The following is a 21,284-nucleotide window of genomic DNA, read 5'->3' as shown; positions in this document are numbered from 1 at the left end:
ACAATCTGAGAAACCTAGGATGATACTTGACATTTGAATGATTCACCTGGTGCTAAGTATAGGTGGCAATGGATGAGAGAAGAGAGAGATGAGGTGAGTGCCTCTTCCTAATGGCTGGGTGAAAAGGCATGCAGTGTGAACAGGGTGCCTTAGACACTGGGCTAGATACAGGAAACACTGTGGAGGAAGATCTGACAGCAGTCAGCTAGCTCCCCTTTAGTCCCACATGATCTAGGCCTCTACTTACCTCTCCCATGCCATATCCTTCTACCCTCCCCTTACTACCTGCATTCCAGCCACACTAAGCAGCTGCTCACCCCCAGAAAATGCCAACTTTGTCTCCACCCCAGGTGCTTTGCACCTGCGATTTCCTCTGCCCAGAACTCCTCCTCTTAGATCTCTGCGTGGCTGATTCCTTCTCCTCCCTCTAGTCTTGGCTCACATGTCACCTCCCCAGAGAGGACATCCTATTAAAGTAAGTGCTCAGTCACCACTGCCTTACCCTGCTTGATTGCCTTCATCACCCTTCTCATAGCTCAAGTTGGCTTGTGTGTGTGTTTATCATCTACCTCCCTCCACCCATCCATCTACTAGGATGTGTGCTAAAGCCACATAGGAACCTTGTTGCTCTTGGTCACTGCTGTATTCTCTGTGCCTCGAGTCTGGCATAGATGCCAGACATTCTGCAACTCCTTGTTGAATAACAGAAAGTATGAGTGTTTGGATTGATGGATGGATGCCTATATGCATTGGTGATGAGAGAAGGTGAGAGGAAGGAGTTCTGGCTCATCTGGAGATCCAAGCCAGGAAGATAATGGTGCTAACCACCAGATAGAGCAGGTGACAGGGAGCAGACTCCATGTGGGAAGATGACGAGTTTGGTGACATGCAGTTGGGGCCTCCAGGTAGAGAGGCCCACTCACAGCGGAAACTACTGACCTGAGCTCAAGGAAGCGATAGGGCTCTGGAAGTGCTAGGGGGCATCTGTCCAGAAGCATAAACTGGGACCATGGACATTGGTGAGGTCCCTGATGAGCAAGGTGAGGCAGGGAGAAGGAGAAGGAAGAACTTGGAGGAATGACCCAGGTTGAGGTGGGACACAGGGTGAAGAGAAGTGAAAGGGACAAGGAGAATGGGTCAAGAGTTGTGGCCAAAGAAGTGGGAAGAGCTCTCCCTGAGTGGAGGAGGGAGGGCTTCAAGACGGAAGATAAGGCAATGGAGCCAAATTCTCAGGGAGGAAGGGGAGTGAAAATCAATCAGCAGTTCATAGCAGTGATGTCCACAATAGCCAAACTGTGGAAGGAGCCACTATGTCCTTGAACAGATGAATGGATAAAGAATATATATATATATATATATATATATATATATATATATATATATATATCTTATACACACACACACACACACACACAATGGAATATTACTCAGGCATCAGAAAGGATGAATACCCACCATTTGCTTCAACATGGATGGAACTGGAGGGTGTTCTGCTGAGTGAAATAAGTCAGTCGGACAAGGACAATCATCATATAATTTCACTAATACATGGAATATAAGAAATAGTGAAAGGGATTGTAAGGGGGAAGGAGGGGAACTGAGTGGGAAAAATTAGAGAGGAAGACAAACCATGAGAGACTCCTAACTCTAGGAAGTAAAGTATTGATGAAGGGGAGGTGGGTGGGTGGATGGGGTAATTGGGCACTAAGGAGGGCACTTGATGGGACGAGCACTGGGTGTTATACTATATGTTGGCAAATTGAATTTAAATAAAAAATAAAATATTTTAATTACCTTTCAGAAAAAAAAACTCTTTGGAAAAGAATTTTTTATATATCCAGCAAGAAGGCACCTTTTCAGTAAATGATGAGCTGATAAAATATTAAAATAAAAACAAAACTCCATAGTGAGGGTACAAAAAGGTCCCTGGGGTGTTTTGAGTCTGATGACGAGGTAGGTGTGTCCTGAATGGTGGCAGCTAAGGCTACAGGGGTCTGAGCCAAGGAGGTAGGTAGGGCCTTGGTGCCAAGCAGAACATAATGTGTATATCTGTGGAAGCCCGAGACCTCCAAGCAGAGGCTCACTGGTAAGAGGGAGGCAGGTAGGAGGCAGGGTAGGGGATACCACCATTTATTCATGTCCACCATGTGCTAGGCACTGTGCAGCCACATTCACAGCCATTGGCTCATTCAACCCTAATGACAACAATTGTAGTGTATAAATAAATCATTAGCCTTATCTTCCATGAGGAAAAAGAAATTAGAAAGGTTAAATGTGTCACTTAAGATCACAGCCAGGAAATGGTGTACCCATCTGAACCTGGGTCTACCATCTACTCTCAGTCACTCTGGCAATAGGTCACCAGAGACTAAAAACAGACTAAAGCTCTGAGAGAGATTGTCCAATTTCCACATGAGATTCACTCACTGTCTGGTTTCTTTGAGGCACTGGGTCAGGAGAAAGCATAGGCAACAGGGTTGGGAATTTGGAGGTGAGAATTGTCTAGCATCAGGGAACAGAAGAGATCAAGTCAGGGGAGGCCAAGGAATATGGCTAGAAATGGTCACAGGCAGTGCTTGCCATGTGTGTGGAACTGAGAGGCACCATCATTGTGACACCCACTCCCACACTTACAGGCCATGATGGTCCACCCATTGACTGCACAGTGGGCCAGGCGAGAGGCAGCCGTGGGAGCTTTTGCTTTCTGGAGGGGAATGACACTAAGGTCCAGAGAAGCTCCCTTACTTGCCACTAACTCTCCTACAATGCCAGAGATGGGGAACCACACTGGGTAGCTGGTGCTGGGCAAGAGTTTGGAGCTGAAGGTTTGTAGGAATTCTTTGTATCTTCTAAGAATTTCTCTCATACACAACTTTGTCTCTTAGCAACCATCACCTCAGTGGTTCTTTTGTGTCACCCATTGACAGCATGCTCATCCCTATCCTCTGTGCCATCACCACAGCCTCCTTCCGTGACCAGGTCAGGCGGTGCTTGTGCCAGAAGGTCCCCTGGATGCCTGCCTCAAACTACTGGCTTGAGCTTCACACTGGTGTCCCTTAACACCGACACTGCCTGAGCCATCTCCCATCACCCATACACACATGCGGGGTGCCTCCACTGTTATCCCAAAGGCAGAGGGCTACCAGGACTTCTGCTCCATCTTGCTCCCTTCCAAGATTAACTGAGATCCCCAGGCAGCATCAGTGAAGAAAGGCCATAGGTATGTAGGGACAGCTGAACCCAAAGAGAATGAAAGGTGATGGAGAAGTGGGACTTGACAGATAACCCTGCCCGGTCAGGCAGAGTGGGGCAGGCCAAACTGAGTGCTTACTGAGCCAGGCTTGTGCTGAGGTGTCACTGACCTGTCTGACCCACGAGGAGGCTCAGGTTCAGATAGAGGAAGAAACAGCAGGACTTGTTTGCTGTACGCTACCCAATGGCACTCAATGGGTACACAGATTGGATCCCAAAGCCTGTACTTCCTCTCTAGCTGCCCCCAGGAGCCTGGGAACTTTATGGCTACAGTAGTGTGGCAAAGAAAGCCTTTTCCTGTGGGGAATTAAAGATGAAGGGGTCTTCCTAGCCCCCCTGGACTTTGCTGGCCACTGGAGCCAGATCAGGGGCTGTCTTCAGGCACTCTGACCGCTCTTGTGCTGATTTATGGGGAAAACAGGGTCTCTAAACCTCTAGGGGCTGGGTTTCCACTCTTCATCCTTAAGTCTGGGCTGTGTGTAGTAGGTGAAGGAAGGAAAGCCTAGCCAGGGGCATCTCTCCCTAGGGCTACTGTCAGGATACCTGAGGTCATGCTTGTGGGCCACTCAGATTGGGGATTGGGGCCCCTGGCCAGATCAGGGAATCGGGGTGTGCAGCTTCTGTGCAGTCCAGCCTCCCCCACCCTCAAATCACCTCTCAAAGAGAAGGGCTGAGGCCTTCCCCATTCCTACTGTGGCCTCTACCTGAACCCTACACCAGCAATGTTCACAATTTCTGCAGCTAACACTAAGCCCACATCATAACCTGCCCTCAGTTCCTAACCCATCATCCCAGTGAAGACAGTCACACAACCAGAGGGCATCTCTAGTAATGCTTTATTGTTCTGCTGAGGGGTCACATGGTTCCAGCTCTCCACCTCCCTCATTTTCAGTGCCCTGCACCCTCGGGCTTTCCAGACCCCTGCTTGCACCCACAGGTTATAATATACTCATGATAGAATATGTGTGCTTATACAGATGTCATATATATGTATCTCTATATACAAATACATATATATATTCTGTCTGTACAGTATTTATAGGTACAAATAAAATAGGCTTAAAAATTACAGTATTGGCTGGGACCCATCCCATTCCATTTTATTGAGCTAAAAGAAAAATAAAGCACCAGTTGGCATTTGAATGTCATTTGGAATTCCACATAAGCCAAGATGACTGCTGGGTGGGATGGATCAGATTTGGATCAAGCCCCAGCTGGCTGAGATGACACTAGGCCCCTCCATCTGGCTGGCTAGCTGCCTGAAGTCAGGTTTCTGCTTGATGAAGGGGCTGTTATGTCAGCCTGTTAGCATAGGCAGGGAGAAGAGGAGAAGGGATGCCGACACAGGTATGCCTCTTTACTACCATCTGCTTTTGCTTGGCCTGTGAGGTGGGAGTGAGCCTGTTTGCTCTCCAGACATGAGTATGTGACCAAAGGGTGCACAGGACACCAGGGAGTGGCAGATAAAGTATGAGGCCCAAGTCAGGGAGACTGGTTCATTGGTCTCCTGAGACCTGAGAAAGGAGGCCCTCTCCCCCCACTACCATATCCCAAGCTGCCCCAAATACTCATGTTGCCTAGGTAGTGCCCGTTCTTTAAATCAGCCTCATAAAAATCAGCATTGTATTTACACAAAGAAAACAGCTCATGCTGGTTGCAGCTGACCTGTGCTCATCCTCCCTTGTCCAATTTCCCTGGAAAAGTCAGTTCAGGGCCAATACTAAGCCCCAAGGCAGGACCAGAGGCTCCTGCCAACCTCAAAGGGACCCTAGCACGAAAAAAGGATAGCTTGGCCTCTCCAAGTGGCAGAGAGCTGGAAGCACATGCTGCTCTCTCCCTCCTCCCTCCTGCAGGTGGGGGAGCTGGTGAGGCTTCAGACTGCTGGTGCCTCGGTGGGCCTGGGGGGAAGTAGCAGTCTTCTGAAAATGACTCCTCTCTCTCAGGAGGACAGAACACAGGCTTATGGGTGGAGGTGGAGTAGAGATAGGCCACTGACATTTTCTTTTCCTCCCCTGGATGTGTGGAGGAGCTTCAGGAAGTAAAGGGGACAGACTGCTGGATCTGCAAGGGCCTGGCTCTGCCCCTGGAAGCAACATGTGGGGGATGCTCTCCTCTCTTCTCCCCCTTACTCTCTTGGCACCAAGGGTCCCAGGTGGTTTCACCCTGGCACCGAGCTGAGGCTCACAATTTTGTCTCAGGGCCAGCTGCCTGCAGGGTGGGGAAGGAGTCCCGGATCTTCGCCACTTCCATGGCACACAGGTGCCCAAAGACTTTGTTGTACCAGTCAGGAGAACGGCCCCTATGGAGGTAGAAGCAGGCAGGTGTGAGCCATGGGTTCTTCCCTGGATCCCTTGCCAGGAGGAAGGAAGAAAAGACTTGCCCCCAGCCCTCAGGGATCAGTGTCACAGGACAGAGGTAGGGAGACTGCCCGGCCTAAGGGGGCCTGGTACCTGAGATCAGCACGGCAGATGTGAGTGAGCCGGGAGCGGCCCAGGCCACAAGGCTCCATGAGGTACTGGGAAGTGAGCATCATGGCCCGCACCCCTGATTCTGGCACAGGTTGCTCAGGATCCAGGGACTGGGAGATGAGCAGACAACCACCACGGGGCAGGTCAGAGCGCCACATCCTATTGGGTGGAGGGTACAACACACACATTCTGGTTCCTGGTGTCTGTTCCCAGTCCACCTCCCTGGCCCCCCAAGGATAGCAGGATGAGAGCTAGAACCCCTCACCGGAGCACCACGAAGTCACGGCAGGGATGGGGTGCCATGCTGTCGGTGACATAGTGGTACAGCTCCACACCTGGCATCAGGGCTTCCAACACCTGGGCCCGCAGCAGGTCCTCATCCCAGAGGGCCCTCTCCCGCAGAACACGGTGTAACACGACAGGTGGAGGGGCTGCCACCTCAGTGGACACCTTCCACACACGCAGGGGGTGCCCATCTGGTGCCTGAGAGCCATGAGAGTGGGGACAGGGGCCAGCCATCAGAGCCAGAGAACACCCACTGCACCGCTGCCCCCACCCCAGTTCCAGCCTGCTTTCACTTCAGCCCCTGAAAAGGGAAGGCTGCAGGGGTACTGGTCCAGACAGGCCATCCCTTTGCTCCCTGTCCTCTCCCTCCTCTCTGGATGTCTGCTTTTCCACCTAGTCAAAAGCACAAAGAGATGATGAGACACAAATTCTCTGGGGCCTATTAGGCTCTACCATGAAATGGATGCCATGCTTGGAATTTCTGAAAGTGAACAGGAAGAGAAGAGGGGGCCCATCATCAAGGAGCTCACCATCTAGCATTGGAAGCAGGACATGTGCACAGCAACCAAAGCTGCTTCTTCATGAGTCTTTTGCACATACCAGGCACTTGTGCGAGCTTCTCATCCCAAGCCCGTAAAGGGAAGTTTTACTATGCCTTGCTTTACACAAGATCGGGCTTGTGGTGTTACTTGTAATTGGAATCCAAGAAAAAAGGTGGCTAAGGCCAAGAGAAGGATAGAGGAGTCACCTCCAGTTTGGGACATGACAGGAGGCTCTGAATGAAGGAGAGAGCATATCAAGTTGAGGCTTCCTGTAACTTGGGACATGCAACACTTCGGGCAGGTCAGTCTAGGCAGAAGGACAGCAGGGGCAGAGGCACACAGGTGGGGAGCTCAGCACCACTGTGGTGCAGAAAGGTACAGGAGGCTAGGCTCTACATACAGTGACCTGCCTACAGTGGGGCTCCAGTACAGAAATTCTGGCAGGTGATCCCCAACAACAGAGAGCCCCCCATCTCATCTGGTTCTCAATTTCTTTAGGTACTTGCTCTGCTGGCTGACATCCTCCAAGATCAAGCTGAGGCACAGTGTGACTGGTAGGACAGCTCCTTCCCTGAGCATCCTTGACCTCCTGCCTGCACCCCTTGAACTCTTTCAGCTCCGTGGCAGCCATAGGTGGTGTGCTACTTACCTTTCTACAAGCCAGCTCTGTGTGTTGGGGCCCTGGCATACTCATCCAACCCTTGAAACGCTCAGCAGCATCACGCAGCAGCTCCTGGACACTCTCTTCCATGTAGAGGCTCAGGCTCATGCCGGCTGCTTGGGCCTGCCGCAGCTCAGCCAAGGCTGGGCAGGGAGGGCTGAGCTCAGCTGCGTTGTAGGAGCCACACAGCTGTAGCACCATGTCCTGAGGGACCTGGGAGAGCACACACACACAGACACTATGGCCATAAGGAGCAACAGGCAGTCAGGGGCCCACGGGATCTCTCAGGTCCATGTCAAGGGGTACAGAGGCCTAGCTACTGGCAGTGAGGTAGATGAGAAACCTTATAGGAAAAGAGTTGGAAATTAAGGGGATATGTGTCAAGTGGGCCCTATCCCTGACTTGGGGGGCATAGCTCTGGCCTGATGGTTTCCCTGGATCTGGGCCTAGAGTGACTCACTTGAAAAAGTTTCTTGCAGTCACTGATCATGTGTGATAGGCCCTGGGTGGCAGCCATGTTCTCACTCAGGTACCTAGGGCCTGGCCGGCCAACCAGGCTGCGTTTGCTCCTGATCCTAGAGGGAAGAGCCAGAAGAAGATGATGGCACATGGGCACAAGACAAGATGGATCACTGGCTGGGTTCTAGCACCACCACCCCCATCCCCATCACAAAAACCACCTGCTGCCCATTAGAAGGTCTTGCTTCAAAACATCCAACTGGTCCCAGGTCCCTGAAGAGTCAGGCTGACCCCTGGTGGTGACACCTGGGAACTGCGGGACCAGCCATCAAGGGTCCGCAGTCCAAGGGGAACCCAAACCCTCCCTGCCTGGCCTTGCCATATCCTGCCCTGTTTCACCTCGGAGAGGGGCTATCCTTCTTAGAGACGTTGAGATGGAAGATGGAAGGTGCCAGACACACAGCTAGGTTGCCAGCTGTCATCTGGTTTTCTTCAGCAGAGGCAATGTCACTTAGGAAGTAGAGCAGAGTCTGTAGGACCTCTCGGTTCTCATCCGGGAGCAGCAAGGTGGCAGCCTGAGCTGCTGCCAACCACTGATCCTTGGGGAGGACTGTGAGGAAGGAATGGAAGAACGGCTTTTTTATTCCCCTAGAGCTTCTGGCAGCAAGTCTCCTGCTTCTAGGAATGCAGAGGGCACAGGGGTCCCAAAGGAGGTCAATGAGAGGAAAGGGTAAAGATGGGCTCTGGGAGGTCTCTGGGTACTGGACTCAGCCCCACTTTCATGTACCGTATAACCTTAAGTAGGCGCCTGCCTTTCCTCGGGGCCTCAGCCCATCTTTCCATATGACGGGTTTGGGGAATGGAGTGTGGTCTCCCTCCAAGGGCCTCTCCAACTCTGGATAGCAAATCTTCCAGTGAGCACCAGGTTTATCTCTCACAAGCCCCAGGAATTCAGGGAGATTTAGAATGGGGCAGGTTGTAGGGGATCAGTGTGGGTGACTCACGCTGGTAGATCTGCAGGAAAGTGGTCGTGAGCTTGCTGGTAAAGATAGGCTCTGGTAGGTCCCGGAAATACTGCTTCAGCAGGTCTGCCACATCATAGGCCGACTGGCCCTCATAGCAAACATGGTCTGGGTTGGCCTCATTCATTTGCCGCAGGTTCTGGATCCTGGACTTCACCCCAGACTTGCGGAAGATGCCCACCTGGCCCAGGCAGGGAAGGGACAGACGGAGACATGCAGGACAGGGGTGGGGTGGGGAGGAATGTTATGAGGCCAGCCCCGGACTGGGTGTCAGGAGTATAGGCCACCCCAGAGACTTCTAAGCCTGGCAGGCTTCCTGCTAGGCAGGGAAGGAGAAAGATGGCAAGACCAAAGAGAAGGGTTTTTATAGCCCCAGGGTCAAGGGGAAAGATGGCTTCAATGGGAATGAGTAGGAAAAGAGTGACCTAGGCTAAGGTAGGCTCCTTAAAGATGGAGCCTATGGTGCCTGGGCTAGAAAGAAGCTGGCAGAGAGCCCAGCAGAGGGGAGCTTCACCTCCATGCTTGCAGGGCCTTCCTAAGGCTCAGAAAGGTCTCCAGTGGGTCAGAGAGGTCCTTGCAGCTCCCCTCCCCAATTCCTCAGCCCTGGATTTCTTCCCCAGTGCCATCTGTCTTCCTCAGCAGGGCTCACCTGGTCCAGGCACTGGCTGCGCAGGTAGCGCATGGCTTGCTGAATGCTCTGTGGCAGTGGCTGGCCTGTGCGCTGCATGTGGATAAGGGGTGGCACCCCAAACACCTGCTGGCCTCGGTAATCCGGAGTCTTATTCCTTTTCATGAACTTGGGCACTGACCTGTTTGGGGGAGTGACGAGTTCTGTGAGGGGTACGGGATAGGCTCAGATGCAGCTTGGAGACTCTGCAGTCTTGGGGGTCTCAGGCAGGGGTGATGGGGGTAAGAAACACACCACATCCCCAGAGTCAACATTCCTTGAGCACCTGCTCTGGGCCGGGCCCTAGGGAGTCACAGAGGAATACAGGGAGCTCTCAGTTGGCAGTTACAGGCAATGACAACATATGTGGTCAGGAGTGGACCAAGCAAGAACTTAGGGGAAGACCCATGAGGAAGGGGAATTATACCTAGGGGATCAGAGAAGGCTTCAGGGAGGATGTGGAAATTCAGCAGGCTCTTGAAAGATAGGTAGGTGTTGTCCCAGAGGAGAAATGGGGAAAAGGCATTCCAGGCAGAGAGAATAGCACAGACAAAGGCAAAGAGGCAGAACAAAGAGTATGGCACATTCAGGGAAGGGCAACAAATTTGCTGGGCTCTACAGTGGCAGGCTAAAGAAACCAACAGCTGGGGCAGGACCAGAACATGAATGGATCATGATGGGGAGGAAGCTGGACCTTCTTTGGCCCTGGTGTGGGGCAGGCTGGTGGTGGCACTGAAGGGTGTCTATCAGGAGAGCAGCAACCAAGGCTGCCTTTTAAGACAATCTCACTGGTGGCAGCCTGGAGGTTGGGATGGAGACAGTACTGCTCAAGGACTTATGGTACCCCCCTCCCACTCCTCCTCACATATGGCACACATACTCACATGTGTCCCATGAGCATCCCCCACAGACATATGCAAGCTATGCTGACCTCTCAGGACATGGCCTCTCCAGCTTCCTGGCCCAACCTAGCACTACTTGGCTTCTGGGCTCCTCCTGCTTATACCTACCTTCTGGGGCTGACCCCCACCCCAGGGTCCTGGAGTGGAGACAGGAAGGGAACCAAGGCCTGGGTGAGAAGCTCCCCACCCACTATGGCCCAGGAGCACTCACCAGACCCACCCTGGTTTGTGTGGCACAGTGTACTTCTCCATGAAGGCAGTGAGCCGCAGCAGTGAGCCCTTATGCAGGAGGTGGATCTGGCCAGCAAACTGCCAATTGATCTCCAGTGACTCTGAATTGAGGCTGGGCCGGTGGGAGTTCTGGAAGCTGTGCCAGCGGAGCTTCCTGGTGAAAGGTGAGGAGCAGAGAAGGCCAGAGGAGCAGGTTTGGAGTAAACCTTAGGAAATGTTGAGCTCTTCTGGTTCCTTTATTCTCCCCAAAAGAAAGCAAATGCAGAGAGATGTGAGCAGTCAGCCTTGCTACTGGGCCCGATGGTGGAGAAACCTCATATTAGTCTCCAGGGCTGCCCAGTGGCCAAGCTGTTTTCAGGGAGAGTGGCACAGAGCTGAGGCCCATCTATTGCCAACGGGCAGCCGCAATGGAGGGGCTGATCCGAGAACCCAGAATGGCAAAGCTGTGGATCCAGAGACCACCTCCTCTAATATCTTTGGTTTACACGTGGGGAAACCAAGGCCCGAAGAGGAGCCAGAATTTGTTCAAGGCCATAGTAGAGGCAGACCCTGAACTTAACCTGGAGGCAATCAAGAACCTGCCCCTGGCCCTCAGTACTAAGAAATTGGCTTGAGAGACTTAGTTGTGTGGGGGAGAGAGGGGAAGGAAGAGAAGGACGATGAAGGAGGGGGAGAGACAGAGAGAGAGATGTCCCCACCCCTACACAAAACTCCCACCTGCAGGGTCTGGTAAGTGAGGCCCCAACCCCTGAATCTCGTCGTTCACGTAGTCTGGATGCTTGAAGTCCAGCTGGCGAGCCCATGACCTCAGCCTCGTTCATGGAGTTTCCACTACTGCCCAGTTCACTGGAGGAGGCCACAGTGTCAGAAATGGAGTGTCCTTCTTCCACAGATACGCTGGAGGCCGAGTTGGGTTCCCCACCTGAATTCACCTCCTGCCCATGACCTTGGCCCAGGTCTAGGGCCTCGGCCTCAACCTGGGCCTGGGCCTGGGCCTGGGCCAGGGGCTCAGCCTGAGCCTGATACTCAACCTGAGCTGGGATTACTCGCTGAACATCAGCCTGGTCTGGGGCTGAGGACTCTCTGCAGGCTGGAGCCTCTATCTGGGCCAGAGTCTCAGCCTGCCCTCCAACCTCAACTGTGGCTATTTCTACTGACGAAGCAATCTCCTCTTCTTCCTCTTCTTCCTTTTCCTTATCTCTAGTCTGCAGGTCTGGGTAGATGGCCTGAGACCAGAGCTCTACCCGTTGCTGCAGCCCCCATACATGCTGGAGGATGTCATCTACGTGGGCATAGCTGCCTGTACCTTCCTCATCTTCAGCTTTAGCCCTGACCAGTATTGGCTCAGATGGGTACAGCTCAGACATGTTGTCATAGATGCTGGCATGGCTGCCCGTGGAGCCACAGGAGCCCCGGCGCCCTTCGCAGCCCCAGGGTCTACCTGGCTGCCAATCTGCCAGGCAGTGTCCATCCTCGGGGAACAGGCTCTCAATAGACAGAGAGCGAGGGAATGTGCCTGGTTTGTGGTCCCTGGGCACGTGCACGAGGCAGTCACCCCGGTGCACCTGCTGAGGGTGCCGAAACATGGCCATAGGCCAGGCCTCCCAGGCCCTTGGAGTCTCGGTGCCACTGTTGCGGGCTGAGGCGGCTGCCCTATTCTTGGCCCTGTAGAATCCAGCTGAGAGGAAGCCACGGTGACTACGAAAAGAGGAGGCTTTAATGGCCTTTTCTAAGGTGGCTGGGCCACAGTCGAGCCCAGCTTGCCGACTGCCACCCTTTTCCTTCCACCTCAGAGAATCAAGATGCTTAAGGAAGCTACGAGAATGGCGAGAATGGCGCTTCTTAGCTTTGTCCCGGGGACCCTCATGGCCCTGGGTGGGGCTAAGGAGGGGCTGGTTACTCAGGCTGGGGACGTGGCAGGGTGTGGGCAGGTCCATTGGCTCCGCCTCTGGTGATAGGCTTACAGTGATGGCTGGCAGGGAAGTGGTGCTAAGCTCAGTGAGGACGCTCTCACAGCTGGAGGTCACTGGCAGGCCAGGGCTTGGTGGGGCCAGCAGGTCAGAGGAGTCCACATGAGACCAGCATTTACTTTCTTGCTGGAAGGCCCAGTGGTTGCTGATGGTACACTGCTCTTCTTCTTCTGAGTCTTCATTCTGGGGAGGGAGCCACGGGGTCAGGTTAGAGAAGTCTAGTCCACAACTCCTTGTTTGTATTCCACCCTCTGCCTCCAAACTCTTGGAGTAACAATGAGGTAAACGGCCCCACTTTCTGACTGAGGACATGTCCTAGATGCGGAGCTGGCTCTGGGAGTACCAGAATAAGCCAGGAGTCTGAGACGGAGCCCAGACAGATAGTACTAGTCATCTCATTCATCTAATCCCTCCTCATTTCACAGATAGTGAAACCCAGACCCACAAATGAGAAGCCACTTGCCTAAGGTCATACAGTGTCACATAGCAAGTCATTGACAGAACCATCATTAGAATCTAGGTGTTCTGGGATCCCTGGGTGGCGCAGCGGTTTAGCACCTGCCTTTGGCCCAGGGCGCAATCCTGGAGACCTGGGATCGAGTCCCACATCGGGCTCCCTGCATGGAGCCTGCTTCTCCCTCTGCCTGTGTCTTTGCCTCTCTCTCTCTCTCTCTCTCTCTCTCTCTCTCATAAATAAATAAAAATTAAAAAAAAAAAGAATCTAGGTGTTCTGACCTCCTATGCTCAGCAGCCTCCCAAGTCTCTAGGCTATCGTCTTAGATTAGAATCACAGAATGCCAGAACTGGAAGGAGATTTTAGATTTTCTAATTTTCTACTTTGCAATGTGGGGAAACCAAGGCCTAGAGAGGGGAATATACTGGCTCAAGGCCACTGAGAAGTCGGTGGCAGAGGTGGGACCAGGTTCCAGGGGCTTCCTGCTTCCCAGACCAGGGCTCTGGCAGCCTAGCTGCCCCTCCTGGCTCCAGACCTCTGGTGGAGAAAGGCCCAGAAGAAATCCACAAAGCCTGGCCCTATAGAAGGATGAGGTCATCTCGCTAGCATTCCAGGGCTACATGGAGACTAAGAGTCTTCTCGGTTTCTGCAATCCCAGATTGGCAGAGTCAGAAAGGCCTCATGAAGCTATTAATGTCCCCCTCCAAATCAGTGTAGAGGTGGGGAAAATGGGGCTTAGGGGTACAAAACCTCATAGGGAAACAGTTGGGGATCTTGACTCCTAAGATCATATAGGCCATGATTTTTCCACTGCATTATTCTGTCTCTGATTATAGTCAAGGAATTATTGCCATCACAAAGCAGGTAGTGGAGGCAGAGAAATTTCCCCGAGGAAGGGCCACCACTAGGTCAAGTTATTGGTAAACTCAGTAGGGGAGAGGTGTGCTGAGGGTGGTGGGTGAGGATGGGCCAGGGTACTTGTTTTCATCCAACCTCCAGGCTATGCTTGCCAGAACCTGGCAGAACCCCTTACACCTCATTCCCACGCTGGAGCAAGGCATTACTCTGTACACCCCAGACTCCCAGAAAACCGAAGCGAGTTTTGCAAGGAAACTGTGTATGCTCTGGGTTCAGAGCAGTGCCACAAGACCCCAGAACCCACCCTTGCCATGACTCACCTGCTTGCATTGATAGTGAATTTCCAGTTTCATCAAGGCACAGTTGTTCAAGGTCATCAGCCTCCTGTAAGGAAAGAAAGCAGCGCTCACCTAAGAGTCCCAAGCAAAGCATACAGGGCATAACCTACCAAGACAGCCCCAAGATGCCCTCCACTAAGGTCACATGCCCAAGCCATCAAAATGTCTCCCAAGACCCAGTGTTCATAACGGTTTCAGTGCCAGACACGGTGCTAAGGAGATTATGGCCTCCATCCTCTGGGAGCTTGTATATGTGGAATAAACCACTACAGAGATGGGGCAAGGTCAAGAACAGTGTAAGCAGAGAGGGGACCAGTCAGATTCCTCTGGGAATCTAACTGAAGGGGGAAAAAGACTCAAGGCCAGATCTTGGCCCCCTAGCTAGAGTGCCTGAGTGGTGAGGTGTCAGAGACACAGACAGAGGCACAGAAGGCACACAGAGGGTAGGACAAGGAACTTCGGTGAAGGGACATTAGGCAGTCAGAGAAGGCTTCCTGGAGGACAGAAGTGGGATTCTTCTTCTTTTTTTTAAGATTTTATTTATTCATGAGAGACACAGAGAGAGGCAGAGATATAGGCAGAGGGAGAAGCAGGCTCCTTGAAGGGAGCCTGATGTGGGACTCGATCCCTGGACCCTGGGATCATGCCCTGAGCCGATGGCAGATGCTCAACCACTGAGCCGCCCAGGCATCCCAGAAGTGAGATTCTGGAGGAGGTAAAAACAGGGGCTCCTCTCCCAGGCTTCCACAAGAGGCCGTGACAGGGTAGAGAGGGTAACGGTCAGCAAACAGACCACCACCAGTGTGACGGGGGAAACTAAGGCTGATAAGGCCAGTCAAAGCCAGACCACAAGAGTGCCTCGAGCTAAAATAGCTTTACTTTTCTCTGCAGGCAGTTGTACACTCCAAGTAGAGGTGTGCCTGCTTGGAAGCTGAATCCGGTGGCTGTAAAAAGGCTGGATCAGGGTGAGAAGGGGACAGGCAGGAAGGCCAGTTAGTGGGCCACTGTAATGTATCCAAAAAGTCGTGGTTTGGCCTGAGACAAGGCCCAAAGCAGTGTAAGCAGAGAGGGGACCAGTCAGATTCCTCTGGGAATCTAACTGAAGGGGGAAAAAGACTCAAGGCCAGATCTTGGTCCTCTAGCTAGAGTGTCTGAGTGGTGAGGTATCAGAGACACAGACTGAGACACAGAGAGCAGTGTGACTGCAACAGATGAGCAGTGTACCAGGTTGGGCCTCCTCTGCTGGTGTGGACAAGGGATTATTTCTTTCTACCGGGAAGCCCCAGCCCAGGCCCTGACCTCCCAGGTCTTGCCCTCAGTGGTCCCTACCTGCACAGGGCCCCCAAAGAGTCCTCGTCCAGAAAACTGTGGTCCTTCTTCACAGAGCCAATATCCAGGGGAAACAGACCTTCTGTATGGCAGAGAAAAGCCAAGGTAAGTAGAGGGAGGTAGGTCAGAAACTCAGCGCCGGCAGCCCTTGAGTTGGAAAGGGGAGGCCGGGGAGAGAGGAGGCAGGAAGGCAAAAAAAGCTGAGCAGAAGGAGCAGGCCTGGAGTAAAAGGAGGGGCTCCAGGAGCTCGGGTTGACCACTGGAGGCGAGTCCAGGGTTGAGGGAAAGGAGGGCTGAGCTGGATGAGAGGACCAAACGATAAGACAGGTCCCCAGGAGATGGCAGGCCTGAGGCCTTGGGCAGCTGCCAAGAGCCAAGCTTGGTGCCCCTCAGTCCCCTTTGAATCCTGGGCTACTCAGACAGGGAACCTCCTCCCTGAGGTGCAGTGAAGGGAGCAGGGCAAGAGTGAGAACAGAGGACAGTGGGCAGCCAAACAATACCTCATTTCTTCCTACCACTCAAAATGGCAGGGTCCACTCCCTGGAATGCAGGAAGGGGAGGGGAGAGAAGAAGGAGTGGGCTAAGAGGACAGAGAAGCCAGGAAATCCCACCCCTCTCTGGATTGCTGGTAAAACAAACCCATTTTCTCATGCACCTCATATTAACTGATCACCTACTTTGTGCCAGGCACTGGGGATACAGCAGTGAATGAGATAAAAATGATCCCTTCATGGAGTTTACACTCTTAGGAGAACAACAGACAATAAAGCACATGTGGAACAAGACAATACTGTCCTGAATGCCATGGAAGGCAGTAGCCAGGGTGATAGGATAAAAAGAGGCTGGTGGGGTGGGGGCCACTCGTAGACATGTGGTTAGTGGAGGCCTTTCCAAGGTGATGACTTCTGAGCAGAGTCCTGCAGAATAAGACAGGGCTGGCTGGGCCAGGAGCCTGGGAAGACAATTCCAGGCAGGACTGACACTAAGACTCTGAGGAAGGAAAGGACATGGTGTGAGCAAGTGGTAGAAAGGAGCCTGGAATGCCGTGAGCAAACAGAAGAGGAGTCAACAGACGTGGTCAGGTGATGTAGTCTTGCCAGCGGAACAAAACATAGGAATTTACCTCATTCTGAGCATGCTGGGGAAACCAAGCGGAGGACCGACAGAGCAAAGAAATGAGAGTGAGGCCTGAGGTTCACTGTACATGGAAGAGCATAGGAGGGAGTATAGGAAGGAGGCTGGCATGCTAAGGTGGCAGGTGAGTGGAGATGGCAGTTTACACAGGAGGTGGTAGTGGAGGTGCTAGGAAGTGGATCAGTCCAGGATACAGTGTGCAGGGACAAGGGACTTTCAGAAAGGAAAGAGGAATCAAGGATGATTTCTGAATGCAGGGCTCAAGGGGATGGTGGTGCCCTCAGGAGGTGGATTTAGATCTGTTCAATTTGAGATGCCTCACCCTACAGATGAGGAGATATGCAACTGGTGGTTGAATAGATGAACCTGGAGCTTGGGAATAAGGTCTGGCAGGGAGATATTTGGGAATCACCAGAATTGGTACTTGGAGAGGGCTTTCCTGGGAAAGAAGTGTTGAGATGAAAAAGGGACCAAGACTGAACTCTGGGCTACCCCAACATTTAGATAGCAGTTTGAGAGAGCAGAGTCTTCTCTAAGAAGACAGAAAACAGCATCCAGAGAGAGACAGCCAAGAGAGGTGAGTGTTCCAGAAGCTGAAGGGAGTGGCCACCTGCATGAATTCTGTTGAGACATGAAGTAAAGACTAGGGAATGGCCACTGGATTTGATCACATGAAGGTCACTGGTGATCTGGACAAGGACTGTTTTCTTGGCAAAGTGGGGTCAAAGACAGAGTACAGTGGGGAGGTGTGAGAAGAAGAGGAAAAGGGGAAACAGTAAATATAAACCACTCGAAAGAAAAAAGAGAAAAATGAAGGAAAACAGAGAAATGAGGCCATGGGGAAGTTGAGATGAAGTCAGGATCACCAGGATGCACCCTCCTCATTGTACCTAGACACATGGCATCCTCACAAGTGGTACAGTGCAGGGGCCTTGGCCAAGACAAGGCACTTTAGTACAAGAGTGACACCAGAGCTGATGAGAGCTGATGAGAATGACCCAGTAGAGATGATGCTGTCACTATAGGAGCAGGGGGCCAAGGTAGACAGTTTCTTGTGTGGTTGGAAAGAGGATCTGAGTGCCCCATTTTAGAGATGAAAAACAGAGGGATGAGGCAAATTTCAGGGTAGGGAAGGGGAAGCAACTGAGTAGTCTTACCTTCAAAAAGCTGAGCATACTGAGGGAATCCTGTTGCTCGGAGCCACTTACATGTTCTTTTGGCCTCAACTTCTAACACAAAACAGAGGGAAAGCAACAGGTGGAGAAACAGGGTTAGTTAGGTGCTGGCACTGAGCCACCCTGGGTGTACACTGCCTCACCTCTGGCAGAGAAGCACCTCTAGTTCTCGTGATCTGGAAATGGCAAGGAAAGCAGGGAAGGGGCTGGCATATTTGTTGCATATCACAGCCAGCTAGGATTCACCTTCAGTTCCCCAAACCCTACCCTATGTATGTCCTGGCACACCTTTCTTGAACCTTACTCCCTGCTGGTCTCAATACCCCTCTCACTCTCCTACCCCTGCCCAAGTGTTCTTGGGCACCCAAGAACCCACCAGCAGCAACTCCCAGGAATGGAGTCAAGGAATACTACTGAGGGATGAAGCCAGAGCTGTGCCTTCACCCTCCCCTCCTGTGGGAGAAAGATCCCTTTCCATGGCCCTGGGTAGACCATCCTAGTCCAGCTAGGGATACAAAATGTTCAGCAATTATCATTCTCTTTCCCACCATCATGCCTAACATTCCCTAGCCCTTTGATAACCAAGTCTCACTTAACACACGTAATAGGCTGTGAAGAAGGTTTTACTATATTTTATGGATCTCCACACAGGCTCAGAAAGGAAGGACTTTCCCACAGTCTCACGGTTGACCAAGGTAGCAGTGCTGGGGCCAGAGTTCAAGCTCAAGCTGACTCTCACTCAGGACTCCTTATGCTTCTGAGGTGGCAGATTCCCTGGTGCTCACTCTCCCCTATCATTCATTGATTTCCAGCCCTCCCTCCCCAGGGAACCTCCCAGGACTGCTCCAGTGCTCCCCTGTAGCTAGGCCTATGCAGTATAATCCAGTGCTGACTGTCATGATGACACAACATGGACCTGTGGGAATCTTGGAGGACACTGGTTGGGTTAGCCTCTCATCTCTGCTCTGGGAATGCCCAGCACCCCTGCCATCCTCAGTGGAGGCAAGCAGCTGGACTACAGGAGGCCAATGTAGGCTGAATGCCATTAGCAAAGCCCTAGGACTTCCCAGGCAGCAATTTATTTCGTACCCACGTGCTGCCGGAGAGCAGTGGGGCTAGGACTATGGGACCAGGCACTGTGGGGTTGGGGGGTGGAGGAGGCTGCTGGCTCAGCAGAGCTACTCTGGCCACAAAGCCAAGCACCCAACATCTCCTTGATTTCCTTGGCACCTATGACCAGAGAACTCCAAGGAGACTTGTGAGGTTTCTCTGAAGACAGGAAGAGCTCTTTCTCTCCAGTGCTCTCCCACAGGGAAATCCAGGATGAGATCCTAGCAGCTGGGCCTGAGAAGTTAAAAGACAAAATGGTATTTGAGAGGATGCCAGGTGGGGAGACAAGGGAGGGAAGAGTGCAGGAAGGTAGAAGTTAGTCCAAAAAAACAATAGGCCTCTCAAGGGTCATACACTGATGAGGATTTCAGGGGAGGGGAAAGAGAAGGCTCTGGAGCCCCTGAAGGTTTTGGGGACAAACAGGAGTGGGGCAGAGTGAGCACATCAGGTCAGTGCCACCCCAGCAGTTGCCTCTGCACACAGCTGTAGCCAAGTCTGCTCATGGGATGGTGCACCTGAACACACACACAGACACTCCCTTCAGTCTGTGCATGCACCTGAATCTGTATGCGCATGGGTTTTTGGTTACTGCAACTTTCTAACCTATGACAAAGATCAAGGAATCATCAGGATTTCTGGGAGGTCCTGGTAAGTGTTTGTTCCCACAGAGCTCAGCCAACAGTAGCTCAGACCCCCTGGCAGGGGGCAATGCAGGCCTGGGAGAGGATAAGAGGTCTCTAGGCAAGAGGTGATCTGGGAGAACTGTGACAAGAGCTGCTGGAAGGGACTTCATGTCAGCCCAGGAAGCATTTGAGGGACGTGGTTTTGTTGTTAGGACACCTGAGCCATCTGCTACAACCACCTTCCTGTTTCCTGACTGTCTGACACTCCCAGGAGAAGGCCCCTCTCCGGCCTCAAAGCCCCTTCCAGCAGCTAGCTCTGCTATCCCATCATTAGGACAAAGAGAAAGTACCAAAGTGGGGACCTGGTGGGTTTCCAGAGAGACAGGCACAGAAAGAAACAGTGAACCCTAAAGGGCCATGAGTCTAGTATGGGCACCTCAGGCAGGGAAGCCAATCCCCATAGATCATCTTGCATGCCAAGAACATACCCTCAAAGTCCATCACAGCCCTCAGTCATTCATGGCTAGATGCAGAACAAAGAGCAAAGGGAATGAGAGAGCCACCTGCCTGCCCATTATTCCCAAGCTCCTTCTGAAGCCTGAAGGAGGTGGGCAAGTGCAGTAATAAAGTCCTACATCTTAAATATCTGCACCATCTACCTGAGCCACAGAGGCAGAGCCCATGGGAGAGTGGCGAGCTACCTGCTCCTCTCATGCTTGGCAGTGGCCCTAGTTAGGGTTTTTGGAAAGGAAACCAGCTCACTTGGGTGGACAAGTTCTCTCACTGCCACCTAGACCCTCCAGCCCCCTGCTTTTCTAAGCGTGATCCCTGGGCCAGCAGCATGGATATCACCAGAGACCTCGTTAGAAATGCAGGGCAGCCCTGATGGCTCAGCGGTTTAGTGCCGCCTTCAGCCCAGGGCCTGATCCTGGAGACCAGGGATGGAGTCCCACGTCGGGCTCCCTGCATGGAGCCTGCTTCTCCCTCTGCCTGTGTGCCCCCCCCCCCCTCTCTCTCCGTCTCTCATGAATGAATAAATATTTTTTTTAAAAAAGAAAGAAATGCAGAATACCAGACCTACTGAATCAGAATTTACATTTAAGTAGATCCTGAGTTGATTTGCATGCACATTAAAGTCTGAGAAGCACTCGCCTATATACCCTACCTAGCTCAAAGATTCTCACCCTTGGATACACATGAAAATCAGCTAGGGAGTGAAATGAGTCAATCGGAGAAGGACAAACATTATATGGTCTCATTCATTTGGAGAATATAAATAATAGTGAAAGGGAATAGAAGGGAAGGGAGAGGAAATGGGTGGGAAATGTCAGAAAGGGAGACAGAACATAAAGACTCCTAACTCTGGGAAACGAAGTAGGGGTGGTGGAAGGGGAGGAGGGCGGGGGGTGAGGGTGAATGGGTGACGGGCACTGAGGGGGGCACTTAACGGGATGAGCACTGGGTGTTATTCTGTATGTTGGCAAATTGAACACCAATAAAAAATAAATTTATTATTAAAAAAAAGAAAATCAGCTAGGAAGCTTAAAAATCCCAATTTCCTGGGGCCCAATCCTCAGAGGCTGATTTAATTGGTCTATGGTAGGGCTCTCCAAATTAGCACTTTAAAAATTCTACAGTATGGAACACACTGAGACCTGAGGGAATTCTTCAACTCCTACAGGGTTATGTGGCACAGATGAGACTATGACCGTGATCTTTTATTTTCCTTTAAGTTTTTAATTCCATTTACTTAACATAGTTATTTTAGTTTCAGATATACAATATAGTGATTCAACACTTCCAT

General features: G+C 52.0%; 1 protein-coding gene across 21 annotated transcripts in view; it reads right to left on the bottom strand.

Annotated features, from left to right (window-relative positions):
* Positions 1-4,071: 4,071 nt before the first annotated feature.
* Positions 4,072-21,284, bottom strand: part of STARD8 (StAR related lipid transfer domain containing 8) — an 81,556-nt gene continuing 64,343 nt past the window's right edge. For 6 of the 21 annotated variants that reach the window (XM_072743647.1, XM_025982823.2, XM_025982821.2 and 3 more), the window contains 13 exons: positions 17,730-17,801; positions 15,439-15,520; positions 14,092-14,155; positions 11,207-12,642; positions 10,470-10,643; positions 9,339-9,498; positions 8,672-8,870; positions 8,067-8,277; positions 7,669-7,783; positions 7,197-7,421; positions 5,986-6,203; positions 5,703-5,879; positions 4,072-5,551 (listed from right to left, as the gene is read on the bottom strand). In XM_072743647.1, the coding sequence (XP_072599748.1) occupies positions 5,434-5,551; positions 5,703-5,879; positions 5,986-6,203; positions 7,197-7,421; positions 7,669-7,783; positions 8,067-8,277; positions 8,672-8,870; positions 9,339-9,498; positions 10,470-10,643; positions 11,207-12,642; positions 14,092-14,155; positions 15,439-15,520; positions 17,730-17,801 (3,251 nt within the window). In that variant the 3' untranslated portion in view covers positions 4,072-5,433. Of the gene's footprint in view, positions 5,552-5,702; positions 5,880-5,985; positions 6,204-6,694; positions 7,422-7,668; positions 7,784-8,066; positions 8,278-8,671; positions 8,871-9,338; positions 9,499-10,469; positions 10,644-11,206; positions 12,643-14,091; positions 14,156-15,438; positions 15,521-17,729; positions 17,802-21,284 lie in introns of those variants that run through there. The other 15 variants (XM_072743649.1, XM_072743651.1, XM_025982822.2 and 12 more) reach the window with 8 other exon arrangements.

The sequence above is a fragment of the Vulpes vulpes genome, chromosome X (assembly GCF_048418805.1).
Source record: "Vulpes vulpes isolate BD-2025 chromosome X, VulVul3, whole genome shotgun sequence".
NCBI classification, from domain to species: domain Eukaryota; kingdom Metazoa; phylum Chordata; class Mammalia; order Carnivora; family Canidae; genus Vulpes; species Vulpes vulpes.
Note: the sequence above shows the minus strand (reverse complement) of the source record. Positions and strands in the feature narration are given on the sequence as shown.